General features: G+C 46.5%; 2 protein-coding genes across 3 annotated transcripts in view; one reads left to right on the forward strand and one right to left on the reverse strand.

Moving 5' to 3' along the window:
- Window positions 1-1905, forward strand: part of sxph (saxiphilin) — a 100424-nt gene extending 98519 nt beyond the window's left edge. For both annotated transcript variants that reach the window (XM_078226824.1, XM_078226825.1), the window contains 2 exons: window positions 4-190; window positions 286-1905. In XM_078226824.1, coding sequence (XP_078082950.1) covers window positions 4-190; window positions 286-329 — 231 coding nt within the window. In that variant the 3' untranslated portion in view covers window positions 330-1905. The remainder of the gene's footprint in view (window positions 1-3; window positions 191-285) is intronic.
- The window catches only part of LOC144502648 (uncharacterized), a 217417-nt gene that overhangs the window by 120216 nt on the left and 79749 nt on the right, over window positions 1-17452 (reverse strand). The window lies entirely within an intron of this gene.

Genomic DNA, 17452 nt, shown 5'->3' on the forward strand with positions numbered 1-17452 from the left:
CAGGAACATTTTGGGATGAGCTCCGACTCGGAATTTCAACTTTTCCAGTCCCGTAGATATGGGGAAAGGGACCTGCTGTTCAAAGACTCCACAAACTGTTTAACCCATGCCACTCACTTGAACTACATGAACATCCTAGGTGAAGAATTCTTCGATCTAGCTGAATCCATTTTCAGTTGCACAGATTCGGGTAATGCTCTTCGTTTTCTAACTCTTAAGAGGTGCAATCAAACATGACACCACCAGCAAAACCTAATGGAGATTTCTGTACTTATTGTCCAACAGAAATCCTCGAATTCTGCACTCAGGATGTCTGCAACGCCTTGTAAACGCGACCTCCAACCAACTCTCACACCCTGGTGACAAGGACCCACCCTGAGCCAAGGGTTGAGATTAGGTTACTCCACCCATTATTATTGAGGCATTGGACAAAATGCTTGGTCAACTTCTTCAGTGTTACTTTATTGCAGTTGGTAATTGTTTTAAATGCATGAGTAAGTTTGTGGGGTGATTTTGACATTGATGAATTGTGTAACAAGGATGATAACAGCTCATCATAGAGCACCTCCAGTTTTAATTTTCAATGAGTTTGTCAGCTGATTTAATGTTTCCTGCTTGCTACCATTGCGCCAGATCAAACTCACTCCCACGCTGTGTCAAAATAGCATGCGGGAACCTTAAAAATAGTTCACTGAGGAAATTAAGTCATGTGTTAGAATGGGTTCCATGAAACACAGTCAACGGGGAGTCACAGTGGTTAGCACTGCTGATTCACAGCGCCAGGGACCAGGGTTTGATTCCTGGCCTTGGGTCGCTGTCTGTGCAGAGTCTACACATTCTCCCTGCGTCTGCATGGGTTTCCTCCAGTTTTCTCCCACAGTCCGAAAGATATGCTAGTTAGGTGCATTGACCATGCTAAATTCTCCCTCAGCGTACCCGAACAGGTGCCGCAGTGTGACGACTAAGGAATTTTCACAGTAACTTCATTGCAGTGTTAATGTAAGCCTACTTATGACAATGATAAACTTTAAAAACAGAATGGTGTCTCGATGAAAGGACTGATCACACACTGTAGGAATCAGTGTTAGATTCATCTCCTGGCTACATCCCGTCACAGGGCCTGTGAGCTTGATGGATTTCCCCAGCAGGCTAATAAGGTTGCTAACTGTGATTTCATGTATCCCTGGAGGTTTCATCACATGACTTACCTTGACATTCTTGCCATTCGTCAACCAACATATCCATCCTTGTGACACACTGCCTTCCTACATCAACCGGAAAGCAAAAAGATTCATTATCCAACTGGGTGATGTTTGACTTGTCAGCCAAATAGCCTTTCTTCCCCCCCCGCTCCATTTTCAATACTTTCATATCTGGTAAAGAGAAACATTCGGAGAAAATGATCAAGAAAACTATTCTTTTTTTAATATCCCGATGGTTTTTCTCCAGGGTTGGACATAGCAGTGTCCTGGAGATTGTGATCTTCAATTCCCGCAGATTCCAGGCCATTCTTGGAGAATTAGCAAATGTAGTAGGCTATCCAATTGATCAGGACAATGACAGGATGAGTCTCACCCACCCACCCGCCTCACCCCTTTTCCATTTTGAGTGTTTGTGTTTAAGCTGGTTTGACGATCTTACTGAGCTCCGGTCTACAGAAATCCCAGTGTAAGCTGAAGAAATAGATTGCTGGCTGCGTCACTGGTGTGAATTGAAACCTGACGCACTGTTAGCTGAATGGGATTGATTGAGACTTTATGTGATAGTTTGACAGTGAGTCAGAAGCATGTTCTACATCTCTCACTTAACCAGGGAAGATGTCAAATGGAATGCAGGCTACGCAAATGCACCTCGGTATGTGTTCTCACATTGCAGCCCTAATAATGTCAGTAGAATTTAATAGTTAAAACTAATAAAACAATAAAGAAAACAGAGAATTATTGATAATTCTTTAAATTCCTTTTTGAAAGGGGAGGAGATGGAATAGTAGATGCTGCTTTCCTATACCAGCCCAAAAATAACTTAGATCCCTTACTGGTTCCACATCATTTCATTCATCACAAAACGATTCTGCAAACTCATCTTCCAGATTGCCTTTGTCAGTTTGCCTTCTCCTCCAATCTATTTGAGAATTAAAGCCTTCCCCCACCCCACCCCACCCCACCCCAATACCTTTGTTAGAAACTCCCAATTATTTCTCACTTAATGTTTGATTTGATTTATTATTGTCACATGTATTAACATAGTGAAAAGTATTGTTTCTTGTGCGCTATACAGACAAAACATACCGTGCATAGAGAAGGAAAGGAGAGAGTGCAGAATGTAGTGTTACAGTCATAGCTAGGATGTAGAGAAAGATCAACTTAATGCGAGGTAGGTCCATTCAAAAGTCTGACGGCAGCAGGGAAGAAGCTGTTCTTGAGTCGATTGGTACGTGACTTCAGACTTTTATATCTTTTTCCCGACGGAAGAAAGTGGAAGAGAATATGTCCGGGGTGTGTGGGGTCCTTAATTATGCTGGCTGCTTTTCCGAGGCAGCGGGAAGTGTAGACAGAGTCAGTGGATGGGAGGCTGGTTTGCATGATGGATTGGGCTACATGCACGACCTTTTGTACTTTCTTGTGGTCTTGGACAGAGCAGGAGCCATACCAAGCTGTGGTACAACCAGAAAGGATACTTTCTATGGTACATCTGGATAAGTTGGTGAGAGTCACCAACTTTTACAGATGCACCATAGAGAGTTCTGTTAACTATTATTGTGGGACAGCTTTTTCTCAATTTTCCTGTTAATTTCCACCCATACTGATTCCATCTCTTGATCTTCTGAACCCAGATCCTTTCTCATTAATGTCCTTTTTTCATCCTTTATTATCATGCCTACACTTCCTCCTATTCCATTCTGTCTTTTTGAAATGTTGTGCACTCGGAGTACACATTTTCTGACTGGCTTCGGTCACTTTGTAATCACGTCTCTGAAACGGCAATTAGACCTGAAACATTTCTCTCATTTTGTACCTTTTAGCTCATTTGTCTTATAGCAAATGCTTCAGGCATTCAGGTAAAATGGCTTTAATTTTATTTTTATTCTTTGCTGATGCATTCTTCCCATTAAACTTTCTGTTTTGTCCCACTCTGACCCAACTCACTATTGTCTCAACCTTTCTCTTCAGATTTCATAAGAACATAAGAAATAGGAGCAGGAGTAGGCCATCTAGCCCCTCGAGCCTGCCCCACCAATCAATAAGATCATGGCTGATCTGAAGTGGATCAGTTCCACTTGCCCGCCTGATCCCTATAACCCCTAATTCCCTTACCGATCAGGAATCCATCTATCCGTGATTTAAACATATTCAACGAGGTAGCCTCCACCACTTCAGTGGGCAGAGAATTCCAGAGATTCACCACCCTCTGAGAGAAGAAGTTCCTCCTCAACTCTGTCCTAAACTGACCCCCCTTTATTTTGAGGCTGTGCCCTCTAGTTCTAGCTTCCTTTCTAAGTGGAAAGAATCTCTCCACCTCTACCCTATCCAGCCCCTTCATTATCTTATAGGTCTCTATAAGATCCCCCCTCAGCCTTCTAAATTCCAACGAGTACAAACCCAATCTGCTCAGTCTCTCCTCATAATCAACACCCCTCAACCTGGTGAACCTTCTCTACACCCCTTCCAAGGCCAATATATCCTTCCGCAAATAAGGGGACCAATACTGCACACAGTATTCCAGCTGCGGCCTCACCAATGCCCTGTACAGATGCAGCAAGACATCTCTGCTTTTATATTCTATCCCCCTTGTGATATAGGCCAACATCCCATTTGCCTTCTTGATCACCTGTTGCACCTGCAGACTGGGTTTTTGCGTCTCATGCACAAGGACCCCCTGGTCCCTTTGCACAGTAGCATGTTGTAATTTTTTTCCATTTAGATAATAATCCAATTTGCTATTATTTCCTCCAAAGTGAATAACCTCGCATTTGTCAACGTTATATTCCATCTGCCAGATCCTCGCCCACTCACTCAGCCTGTCCAAATCTCTCTGCAGACCTTCTACGCCCTCCACACGATTCACTTTTCCACTTATCTTTCTAAACCTCTCTTCACCTTAATCCCTCCCCTGGTCTTCAGTTTAAAGCTCTATCCACATTCTGAGCTGTACAATTCATCAGGACACTGACCCCACAACCTGGTTTAAGTGAAGCCCATCTCTATGACTCTATGCCGATTGGCCTAAAGTTTCCTTCCTTCCCATAGACAACTCCTGGGCTTACTGTCTGTTGGTACTTCAGCCAGAGCCATATTATCTTGGCAGTTTTTGGCAGTGGTGGTTTGCCATTGCCATCCACTCAGGGGCAGGGCCAGAAGCTGGACCCAAGTTATCTCAGCCAGAATGGGAATTGAACCCACACTATTGGTATTTTTGTGAACCACACTAGCCATCTAGCTTACTGAGCTAACCAGCTTCCCTCAGCACAGGCAGAGCCTTCCATTTGTGGTGAGGGTCTCGCCTGTCAGCTGGAAAGATGTCAAGAGACCCACGCTGCGTCTTCTATAGAAGGCTCACCGGATAGGGGAAGCAATGCTATAGTGATATTGTTGCTGGACTAGTGATTTACAGACACACGGTAATGCTCTGGGGATATGGTTTGCATCTCAGCACAGCAGGTGGTGGAATATGAATTCAATAAAACAAATCTGAAATTCAAAATCTAATGATTGTCATAAAAAACCCATCTGCTTCACTAATGTCCTTTAGGGAAGGGAATCTGCCATCCTCACCTGGTCTGGCCTCCATGTGACTCCAGACTCTTTAATGCCCTCCGCAATGACCTAGCAAGCCATCAAAACCACTAAAAAGTCTCACAGGAATGAAATTGGACAAACCACCCAACATCAACCTAGACACCAGAAACACAATGGCAAACCCAGCCCTATTAATTCTGTAAAATCCTCCTTACCAACATCTGCGGGCTTTGTGCCAAAATTGAAAGAGGTGTCCCACAGACTAATCAAGCAATAGCCTGACAGTCATACTCACAGAATCATACCTTACAGAAAATGTCCCAGACACCACCATCACCATTCCTGGATATGTCCTGTCCCACCAGCAGAGGTAGCTGCACAGTGGTATACAGTCCGGAGTCCTCAACATTGACTCTGGACCCCATGAAGCCTCAGGTCAAACATGGGCAAGGAAACCCCTGCTGATTACCATATACTGTCCCCCCTCAGCTGATGACTCAGTACTCCTTTATGTTGAATATTGTTTGGAGGAGGTACTGAGGGTGGCAAGGGTGCAAAATATACTCTGGATGGGGGATTTCATTGTCCGTCACCAAGAATGGCTCGGTAACACCACCACATCCTAGCTGGCTGGGTCCTAAAAGACATCGCTACTAGACTGGGTCTGCAGCAGGTGGTGACAGAATCAAGAGGGAAAAACATATTTAACTTCATCCTCACCAATCTGCCAGCTGCAGATGCCTCTGTCCATGACAGCATCAGTAAGAGTGACCACCGCACAGTGCTTGTGGAGACAAAGTCCCACCTTTACATTGAGGATAGCCTCCTTCACATTGTGTAGCGCTATCACCATGCTAAGTGAGATTGACTTCAAACAGATCTAGCAGCTCAAGACTAGGCATCCATGAGGTGCTGTGGGCCATCAGCAGTAACAGAATTGGACCCAACCACAATCCGTAACCTCATGCCCAGCATATCCTCCACTCTGCCATTCCCACTAAGCCAGGAGATCAACCCTGGTTCAATGGAGAGTGCGGGACGGCATGCCAGGAACAGCACCAGGCAAACCTAAAAATGAGGTGTCAATCTGGTGAAGCTACCAAACAGGACTACTTTTGTGCCAAACAGCATAAACAGCAAGTGATAGAGCTAAACAATTCCACAAACAACAGATCAGATCTAAGCTCTGCAGTCCTGCCACATCCAGTCGAGAATGGTGGTGGACAATTAAACAACTCACTGGAGGAGGAGGCTCCACAAATATCCCCATCCTCAATGATGGAAGAGCCCACACATCAGTGCAAAAGATAAGGTTGAAGCTTTTGCTATAATCTTCAGCCGGAGGTCCCCAGCACCATTGATGCCAGTTTTCAGCCAATTCAATTCACTCCATGTGATAGCAAGAAACAACTGAAGGCACTGGATAGTGCAAAGGCAATGGTCCCTGATAATATTCTGTATGCTACTGGAGACTTGTTCTCCAGAACTTGCTGCTCCCCTAGCCAAGCTGTTCCAGTACAGCTCCAACACTGGCATCTAACTGACAATGTGAAAATTACCCAGGTATGTCCAGTGCACAAGAAACAGGACAAATCAAACCACCCCATCAGTCTACTCACCATTAGCAGTATCGGTAAAGTTATGGAAGGGGTCATCAAGTGGCACCGGCTTAGCAATAGCCTGCACAGTGACACTCGGTCTGGATTCAGCCAGGGTCACTCAGCTCCTGACCTTGGACCAGACATGGACAAAAAAGCTGAACTCCAGATACAAGGTGAGAATGACAGGGTTGAGAGAGGGGCGGGGACAGTTTAATATTTCAGGATATACGATCTTCAGGCGAGGCAGGGAAGAAGGTAAAAGAGGAGGGGGTGTCACAACTTTGATCAGGCAATTGGTTACAGCATTAAGGAGGGATGACATCTGAGAAGGTTCTTCAAATGAATCAGTAATTTCACAGATGATATGAAAATTAATAGGGTGATAAATAGTGAAGAGGATAGCCTTAGAATATAGGAGGATATAGACGGGCTGGCCAAATGGGCTGATCAGTGACAAATAGAATTCAACCTGGAAAGGTGTGAGTTGATGCATTTGGGCAGGACAAACAAGACAAAGGAATACATGATGAACCTGGGAAGCACCGAGGATCAGAAGGACCTTGGTGCGAATGTACACCGGTCCCTTAAGGTAACAGGACAGGTGGATAAAATGGTTAAGAAGGCATATGGTATACTTGCCTTTTGGTCGAGGCACAGAGTTTAAGAGTGGGGAGGTTATGCTGGAACTGTTTAAATGTTGGTTAGGCCACAGCTAGAGTATTGTATGCAGTTCTGGAATCTACATTATAGGAGGATGTGATACCATTGGAAAGGGTGCAGGTGAGATTTACCAGGATGTTGCCTGGGCTGGAGAGTTTTAGTTATGAGGAGAGATTGGATAGACTGGGGTTGTTTTCCTTGGAGCAGAGGAGACTGAGAGGGCACATGATTGAGGTGTCTAAAATTATGAAGGCCTTAGAGAGGGTAGATAGGAAGAAACTTTTCCCCTTGGTGGAGGGATCAATGACCAGGGGGCATAGATATAAGGTAAGGAGCAGGAGGTTTAGAGGGGATGTGAGGAAATACTTTTTCACACAGAGGGTGGTGGGAGTCTGGAACTCACTGCCTGACCTAGGTGAAGACCTAGAAACGATCATTATCACTAAAGAGGTAGTGTTGGGCAAGCTAATGGGGCTAAAGGTAGACAAGTCTCCTGGTCCTGATGGAATGCATCCCAGGATACTAAAACAGATGGCGGGAGAAAAAGCAAATGCACTAGTGGTAATTCACCAAAATTTGATGGACTCTGGGGTGGTTCCCGCAGATTGGAAAACAGCAAATGTGACGCCACTGTTTAAAAAAGGAGGTAGACAAAAGATGGGTAACTATAGGGCGGTTAGCTTAACTTCTGTAGTCAGAGGGCACAGGTGAGTGTAGTGGCCATCACTAAGGAGGTTCTGGGGAAACTGAAAGGTTTGAAGGTGGATAAATCACCTGGACTGGATGGATTACACCACAGGGTTCTAAAAGAGATAGCTGAGGAAATTGTGGAGGTATTGGTGGTGGTCTTTCAGGAATCACTAGAGACAGGGATGGTCACAGTAGGAAGTCTCACAACACCAGGTTAAAGTCCAACAGGTTTATTTGGTAGCAAAAGCCACTAGCTTTCGGAGCGCTCGCTGCTCCTTCGTCAGATGAGTGGGATTTCAGTTCATAAACAGGGTATATAAAGATACAAACTCAATTTACAAAATAATGGTTGGAATGTGAGTCTTTACAGGTAATCAAGTCTTAAAGGTACAGACAGTGTGAGTGAAGAGAGGGTTAAGCACAGGTTAAAGAGATGTGTATTGTCTCCAGACAGGACAGTTAGTGAGATTTTGCAAGCCCAGGCAAGTCGTGGGGGTTACAGATAGTGTGACATGAACCCAAGATCCCGATTGAGGCCGTCCTCGTGCGCGGAACATGGCTATCAGTCTCTGCTCAGCGACTCTGTGTTGTCGTGTGTCGTGAAGGCTGCCTTAGAGAACGCTTACCCGAAGATCAGAGGCCGAATGCCCGTGACCACTGAAGTATTCCCCAACAGGAAGAGAACAGTCTTGCCTGGTGATTGTCGAGCGGTGTTCATTCATCCGTTGTCGTAGCGTCTGCATGGTTTCCCCAATGTACCATGCCTCGGGACATCCTTTCCTGCAGCGTATCAGGTAGACAACGTTGGCCTCGTTGCAAGTGAATGTACCATGTACCTGGTGGATGGTGTTCTCACGTGAGATGATGGCATCCGTGTCGATGATCCAGCACGTCTTGCAAAGGTTGCTGTGGCAGGGTTGTGTGGTGTCGTGGTCACTGTTCTCCTGAAGGCTGGGTAGTTTTGCTGAGGACAATACGCTGCAGGAAAGGATGTCCCTAGGCATGGTACATTGGGGAGACCATGCAGACGCTACGACAACGGATGAATGAACACCGTTCGACAATCACCAAGCAAGAGAGTTCTCTTCCTGTTGGGGAACACTTCAGTGGTCACGGGCATTCGGTCTCTGATCTTCGGGTAAGCGTTCTCCAAGGCGGCCTTCATGACACACAACAATGCAGAATCGCTGAGCAGAGACTGATGGCCAAGTTCCGCACACATGAGGATGGCCTCAACCGGGATCTTGGGTTCATGTCACACTATCTGTAACCCCACGACTTGCCTGGGCTTGCAAAATCTCACTAACTGTCCCGGCTGGAGACAATACACATCTCTTTAACCTGTGCTTAACCCTCTCTCCACTCACATTGTCTGTACCTTTAAGACTTGATTACCTGTAAAGACTCGCATTCCAACCATTATTTTGTAAATTGAGTTTGTCTTTATATGCCCTGTTTGTGAACTGAAATCCCACTCATCTGACGAAGGAGCAGCACTCCGAAAGCTAGTGGCTTTTGCTACCAAATAAACCTGTTGGACTTTAACCTGGTGTTGTGAGACTTCTTACTGTGTTTACCCTAGTCCAATGCCAGTATCTCGACAATAGGGATGGTACCAGAGGGCTGGAAAGTAGTGAATGTAACACTGCTGTTTAAGAAGGGAGGGAGGCAGCAGATGGGAAATTATAGGCCGGTTAGCCTGACTTCGGTCATTGGCAAGATTTTAGAGTCCATTATTAAAGATGAGATCACAGAGTACTTGGAAGTGTGTGATAAAGTAGGACTGAGTCAGCACGGCTTTGTCAAGGGGAGGTCATGTCTGACAAATCTGTTAGAGTTCTTTGAGGAGGTAACAAGGAAGTTGGATAAAGCAGAACCAGTGGACGTGATATATTTAGATTTCCAGAAGGCCTTTGACAAGGTGCCACATAGGAGACTGTTAAATAAGTTAAGTGCCCATGGTGTTAAGGGTACGATCCTGGCATGGATAGAGAATTGGCTGACTGGCAAAAGGCAGAGAGTGGGGATAAAGCGGTCTTTTTCAGGATGGCAGTTGGTGACTAGTGGTGTGCCTCCGGGGTCAGTGCTGGGACCACAACGTTTCACAATATACATTAACAATTTGGAGGAAGGAACTGAAGGCACTGTTGCTAAGTTTGCAGATGATACAAAGATATGTAGAGGGACAGGTAGTACTGAGGAAGCAGGGGGGCTGCAGAAGGACTTGGACAGGTTAGAAGAGTGGGCAAAGAAATGGCAGATGGAATACAATGTGGAAAAGTGTGAGGTTATGCACTTTGGAAGGAGGAATGGAGGCATAGACTATTTTCTAAATGGGAAAATGCTTAGGAAATCAGAAACACAAAGGGACTTGGGAATCCTTGTTCAAGATTCTCTTAAGGTTAACGTGCAGGTTCAGTCAGCAATTAGGAAGGCAAATGCAATGTTGTGGAGATGCCGGCGTTGGACTGGGGTAGGCACAGTAAGAAGTCTCACAACACCAGGTTAAAGTTGTGTTTATTTGGTAGCACAAGCTTTGGTAGCAATGCTCTGAAAGCTTGTGTTACCAAATAAACCAAATTCAATGTTAGCATTCATGTCGAGAGGGCTAGAATACAAGAGCAGGGATGTATTCTGAGGCTGTATAAGGCTCTGGTCAGATCCCATTTGGAATATTGTGAGCAGTTTTAGGCCCCATATCTAAGGAAGGAGGAGATTCACAAGATTCACAAGAATGATCCCTGGAATGAAGAGCTTGTCGTATGAGGAACGGTTGAGGACTCTGGGTCAGTGCTCATTGGAGTTTAGAAGGATGAGGGGAGATCTTATTGAAACTTAAAGGATACTGCGAGGCCTGGATAGAGTGGATGTGGAGAGGATGTTTCCACGAGTAGGAAAAACTAGAACCAGAGGGCACAACCTCAGGCTAAAGGTACGATCTTTTAAAACAGAGACGAGGAGGAATTTCTTCAGCCAGAGAGTGGTGAATCTGTGGAACTCTGCTGCAGAAGGCTGCGGAGGCCAGGTCATTGAATGTCTTTAAGACAGAGATAGATAGGTTCTTGATTAATAAGGGGATCAGGGGTTATGGGGAAAAGGCAGGAAAGTGATATCAGCTATGATTGAATGGTGGAGCAGACTCGATGGGCCAAGTGGCCTAATTCTGCTCCTATGTCTTATGGTCTTATGTAGTGGGGAAATGCTTGAATCTATCATCAAGGAAGAAATAGTGAGACATCTGGAGAGAAATTGTCCCATTTGGAAGACACAGCATGGGTTCATGAAAGGCAGGTCATGTTTAACTAATTTAATGGGATTCTTTGAGGACATTATGAGCGCAGTGGACAGTGGGAACTGGTGGATGTGGTGTATCTGGATTTCCAGAAGGCATTTGACAAGGTGCCGCACCAAAGACTGCTACATAAGATAAAGGTGCACAGTGTTACGGGTAATGTATTAAAAGTGATAGAGGTTTGGTTAACTAACAGAAAGCAAAGAGTGGGGGTAAATGGGTGTTTTTCTGGTTGACGATCAGTGACTAGTGGTGTGCCTCAGGGATCAGTGTTGGGACCGCAATTGTTTACGATTTACATAGATGATTTGGAGTTGGGGACCAAGTGTAGTGTGTCAAAGTTCGCAGTTGACACTAAGATGAGTGACAGAGCAAAATGTGCAGAAGTTGCTGAAAGTCTGCAAAGGGATATAGATAGTTTAAGTGAGTGGGCGAGGGTCTGGCAGATGGAGTACAATGTTGGTAAATGTGAGGTCATCCAGTTTGGTAGGAATAATGGCAAAATGGACTACTATTTAAATGGTAAAAAATTGCTGCATGCTGCTGTGCAGAGGGTCGTGGGCCTTGTGCAAGAATCACCAAAAGTTGGTTTGCAGGTGCAGCAGGTAATTAAGAAGGCAAATGGAATTTTGTCCTTCATTGCTCGAGGGATGGAGTTTAAAAACAGCGAGATTAGGGAGGGACTTCTACCATTTTGAGTCTAAGTGCCAGATCTGGGTGTCAAATAGATCCGCGCCTGGAATCCTCTTTGCAGCGCGCCCATATGTGTTTTGCCGGCTCCGGCCCGATCTGCGCTGTGTGCGGGGCTTAGCGCTGGTGGACCGATCGGAGCTCTGAACTGCGCATGCGCAGTTAAAAAAAAATCTGACTGGTGTGCCCGGGCGCGAAAGAAAAAGCAGAAAGCGGAGAGAGCGGCTCTCTGACATTCATCCTCTGGTCGGGGGGGTGGGGAGGTGGGAGGGGAGGGGGTGTGACCGATCATCCCCTGGGGCGGGGGGTGGAGAGGGGGTGTGACGTATCATCACCTGGGGGGTGGGGAGGGGAGGGGGTGTGACGTATCATCCCCTGGGGGCGGGGGGGTTGTGGGTAGGAGAGGGGGTGTGACGTATCATCACCTGGTCGGGGGGGCGAGGGGGTTCCGCTGCCTGTCTGCGGCCGATCCCTCCTGGCACCATCACTGGTACACTACCAGCCACAGCCATCTCTCCCGCTCTCTCGCACCTGCAGGGAAGAGTAATCTGTGGCTGGTAGTGGACCAGCGATGGTGCCAGGAGGGATCGGCCGCAGACAGGCAGCGGAACCCCCCCGACCAGAGGATGAGATGTCACACCCCCTCTCCTCTCCTCCTTCCGCCCCCCCCCACCCGGGGGATGATTGGTCACACCCCCTCCCTTCCCCCCCCCCAGGGGATGATCGGTCACGCCCCCACCCCCCACCCAGGGGATGAGATGTCACACCCCCTCTCCACCTCCCGCTCCGACCAGAGGATGACCTGGGTCAGAGAGCCGTTGCAGTCTCTGACCCCGCTCTTCGGAGGCTGCAGCGGCGACTTCAGACTTTTATTTTGCAGGTCGGTTACAGCGCGGACGCAGATCGGGCCAGAAGACGGTAAAGTGGGATTTGGCGGTAGAGTTGGGCGCGCAGTTCATTAAGTCGATTTAAATGCATGCAAATGCATTTAAATCATCGCGCTGGACCCGCGCCCGTTTTCGGGCACAAAGTTTTGGTAAAATCAGGCCCTATGCTGCAGCTGTATAAGGTGCTGGTGAGGCCACACCTGGAGTGCTGTGTACAGTTTGGTCTCCTTATTTGAGAAATGATATACTGGCACTGGAGGGGATGCAGAGGAGATTCACGAGGTTGATTCTGGAGTTGAGAGGGTTGGCTTATGAAGAGAGACTGAATAGACTTTGATTTGATTTGATTTATTATTGTCACATGTATTAGCATACAGTGAAAAGTATTATTTCTTGCTATACAGACAAAGCATAACGTTCATAGAGAAGGAAATGAAAAAGTGCAGAATGTCATGTTACAGTCATAGCTAGGGTATAGAGAAAGATCAACTTAGTGCGAGGTAAGTCCATTCAAAAGTCTGATGGCAGCAGGGAAGAAGCTGATCTTGAGTTGGTTGGTACGTGACCTCAGACTTTTGTATCTTTTTCCCGATGGAAGGTGGTGGAAGAGAGAATGCCTGGAGTGCGTAGGGTCCTTAATTATGCTGGCTCCTTTTTTGAGGCAGCGGGAAGTGTAAACAGAGTCAATGGATGGGAGGCTGGTTTGCGTGATGGATTAGGCTACATTCACAACCTTTTGTAGTTCCTTGCAATCTTGGGCAGAGCAGGAGCCGTACCAAGCTGTGATACAAACAGAAAGAATGCTTTCTATGGTGCATCTGTAAAAGTTGGTGAGAGTTGTAGCTGACATGCCAAATTTCCTTAGTCTTCTGAGAAAGTAGAGGCGTTGGTGGGCTTTCTTAACTATAGTGTCGGCATGGGGGGACCAGGACAGGTTGTTGGTGATCTGGACACCTAAAAATTTGAAGCTCTCAACCCTTTCTACTTCACCCCATTGATGTAGACAGAGGCATGTTCTCCTCTACATTTCCTGAAGTCGATGACAATCTCCTTCATTTTGTTAACATTGTTGCCGCACCAGTTCACCAGATTCTCTATCTCATTCCTGTACTCTGTCTCGTCATTGTTTGAGATCCGACCCACTACGGTGGTGTCATCAGCAAACTTGAAAATCGAGTTGAAGGGGAATTTGGCCGCACAGTCATAGGTATAGAAGTCAAAGAAGGTCTAATACAGAGAGGAAATATACAGCAAATGGCAGAACCCTTACGGGTATTGGTAGGCAGTGTGTACATGTACACAGGTCACTGAAAGTGGCAATGCAGGCGGAGAAGGTAGTCAAGGCATATGACATGCTTGCCTTCATTGGCCGGGGTATTGAGTTTAAAAATTGGCAAGTCACGTTGCAGCTTTATAGAACCTTAGTTATGCCGCACTTGGAATATAGTGTTCAATTCTGTTCGCCACACTACCAGAAGGATGTGGAGGCTTTGGAGAGGGTACAGAAAAGATTTACCAGGATGTTGCCTGGTATGGAGGGCATTAGCTATGAGGAGAGGTTGGAGAAACTTGGTTTGTTCTCACTGGAATGACGGAGGTTGAGGGGCGACCTGATAGAAGTCTATAAGATTATTAGGGGCATGGACAGAGTTGGTAAACAGAAACTTTTTCCCAGGATGGAAGAGTCAATTACTAGGGGGCATAGATTTAAAGTGCGAGGGGCAAGGTTTAAAGGAGATGTATGAGGCAAGTTTTTTTACACAGAGGGTGGTGGGTGCCTGGAACCCGCTGCCGGGGGAAGATAGTGGAAGCAGATACGATAGTGAATTTTAAGGGGCGTCTGGACAAATACATGAATAGGATGGGAATAGAGGGATATGGTCCCCGGATGGGTCGAGGGTTTTAGTTCAGTCGGGCAACATGGTTGGTGCAGGCTTGGAGGGCCGAAGGGCCTGTTCCTGTGCTGTAATTTTCTTTGTTCTTTGTAAATAAGGAGTATAGTAAGGGGCTGAGAACACAGCCTTTTGGGGCACCGGTGTTGAGGATGATCGTGGAGGAGGTGTTGTTGCCTATCCTTACTGATTGTGGTCTGTGGGTTAGGAAGTTCAGGATCTACTTGCAGAGGGAGGAGCCGAAGCCCAGGCCACGGAATTTGGAGATGAGTTTCATAGAAATAATGGTGTTGAAGCCTGAGTTGTAGTCAATAAATAGGAGTCTGACATAGGTGTCCTTGTTATCTGGGTGTTCCACGGTTGAGTGCAGGGCCAGGGAGATGGCGTCTGCTGTGGACCTGTTGCGGTGGTAGGTGAACTGTAGTGGATCCAGGTAGTCTAGGAGGCTGGAATTGATTCATGCCATGACTAACCTTTTGAATGATGGCCATAATGATGGATGTCAGAGCCACTGGACAGTAGTCATTAAGGCACGCTGCTTGGTTTTTCTTTGGTACCAGGATGATGGTCGTCTTCTTGAAGCAGATAGGGACCTCAGATTGTTACTGTACTCATTGAAATTTAGAAGAATGAGGGGAGATCTTATTATAAGATTATGAAGGGAATAGATAAGATGAGGAGGTTGTTTCCACTGGCGGGTGAAACTAGAACGAGTTTCACCTGCCAGAGGGGACATAGCCTCAAAATAAGGGGGAGCAGATTTAGGACTAAGTTGACGAGGAATTTTTTCACCCAAAGGGTTGTGAATCTGTGGAATTCCCTGCCCAGTGAAGCAGTTGAGGCTACCTTGTGGAATGTATTTAAGGCAAAGATAGATAGATTTTTGGACAGTAAGGGAATTAAGGGTTATGGTGAGCGGGCGGGTAAGTGGAGCTGAGTCCACGAAAGATCAGCCATGATCGTGATGAATAGCGGAGCAGGCTTGAGGGGCCAAGTGGCCTACTCCTGCTCCCAGTTCACATATTCTTATGAAAGGATGGTGGAGGCAGAGACCCTCAAAACATTTAAGATGTGCACTTGCAATGCCAAAGCATATAAGGATATGGGCCAAGTGCTGGAAAATGGGACTAGAATAGTTAGATGGTTTGTCTTTAACCAGCACAGATGCAATGGGCCGATGGGCCTTTATCTCTGCTGCAGGCCTCTACGTATATGTCTATGATTATCACATCAAGGCCGCATTTGACTGAGTGTGACCCTAGTAAAGGTGGAATCAGTGAAAACTCTCCACAGAGTGGAGTCATACCTGGCACTAAGGAAGATTGTTGGAGGTCAGTCATCTCAGTTCCAGGACATCTCTGCAGGAGTTCCTCAGGGTAGTGTCCTAGACCCAACCATCTTCAGCTGCTTCATCAATGACCTTCCTTCCATCTCAAGGTCCGAGGTTGTAGCCAGAACTGAATTCCAGCAGGGGCAGGAAGGCAGTAAGGTTTAGGGACAGGTAGGTGCAACACCATCTCACCCAATGATGTACCCCTCCTGCCTCCAAGCTTGCTACCTCTGGGAGCAGAGGATTCTGTCCTATGGCTCAGGTAACACAGATAACACCTTTTGAGGTTTGGAGCCTAACTCCTCAAAGTCCTTCAGCAGAACATCATGCCTGCTTCTACCTGTGTCACTGCTTCCCATGTGGACCTCGACAACTAGATCCTCCCCTATCTAGTCCAAGTTTGTCTCCAGCCTTTAACCTTGGCATCGGGCGGGCAACACAACTTTCAGAGCTCCCAGTTGTGGCTGCAGAGAGCAGTGTCTATCATCCTGTCTATACGTGTGATAAGATAATCTCTTCACACTCTGCTCACCTCACCTGAATGGCTTCCTGCATCGTGATGTAATGGTTGGTTTGCCCTTTCACCTTGTAGCTCTTATTCTCATCCACACAGGCAGCAAGATTTTCATATCTGTTGGTCAAAGCCCATTCCTAGCTACATTCTGGATGTCTGCCTGACTCAGTCACAGCATCCAGTCCCTCACCATTGAGCTACTTAACATAAGGGGTGTCACTCTCTGAGGAACAAAGTGTCCAGGTAACTCTCCCCCTCACTAATGCCCCATGATGTTGGCAGATTGAACTTCCGCTCAACAACCTGGGGGTTAAATTCCACGACCTGGAGACACCTCGGATGTGGTGTCTCATAATTCCCATATGCTGCAGTTATATCACACCACCTGCCCAACCATGTCCATCTAAACTTATTTATATGGTTAATTAATTAATTACTGATTTAAGGGTGGCACGGTGGTTAGCACTGCTGCCTCATGGCACCAGAGACCCGGTTCAATTCCAGCCTCAGGTGACTGTGTGGAGTTTGCATGTTCTCCCTGTCTGTGTGGGTTTCCTCTGGGTTCTCTGGTTTCCTCCCACAGTCCAAAGATGTATGAGTTAGGTGGATTGGCCATGTTAAATTGTCTCTTAGTGTCAGGGGGACTAGCTAGGGTAAATACCTAGGGTTACAGGGATAGGGTCTGGGTGGGATTGTTGTCGGTGTGGACTCAATGGGCGAGATGGCCTCCTTCTGCACTGTAGGGATTCTATGATTCTCATCAGTCTTCAGCTGTGCGAAAAAAGAAAAATGAGTGAGAATTAATCAGGTAGAAACCGAGTGGGAGAGACGGTTCAATTCTGAGGTAATTCGCAGGTGAGTCAAAGTTTCAGGAGAATTAATGACCAGGAATTTTCTACCAAACTCACCATCCCTCACTCCCACTTCTTACAGTCAGGAAGAATGGGGAGAATCAAGCACTAGTGTTGTAAAGTGTTGGGCATAGTTGGATAGGTCTTAAGGTGGTTGTAGTCTTGGGTAAGTTCAACAGTATTTATTAATAACCAGAAACTAGCTTGTAAAGATCCAAGCTAGGAACTGTCTCCATGCTTGCAACTACGCACAGCTCTGTCCTCTATTTGCTGGTCATGTGTTCTCTTACATCACAGTGTGGGTGATAC

The sequence above is a fragment of the Mustelus asterias genome, chromosome 13 (assembly GCF_964213995.1).
Source record: "Mustelus asterias chromosome 13, sMusAst1.hap1.1, whole genome shotgun sequence".
NCBI classification, from domain to species: Eukaryota; Metazoa; Chordata; class Chondrichthyes; order Carcharhiniformes; family Triakidae; genus Mustelus; species Mustelus asterias.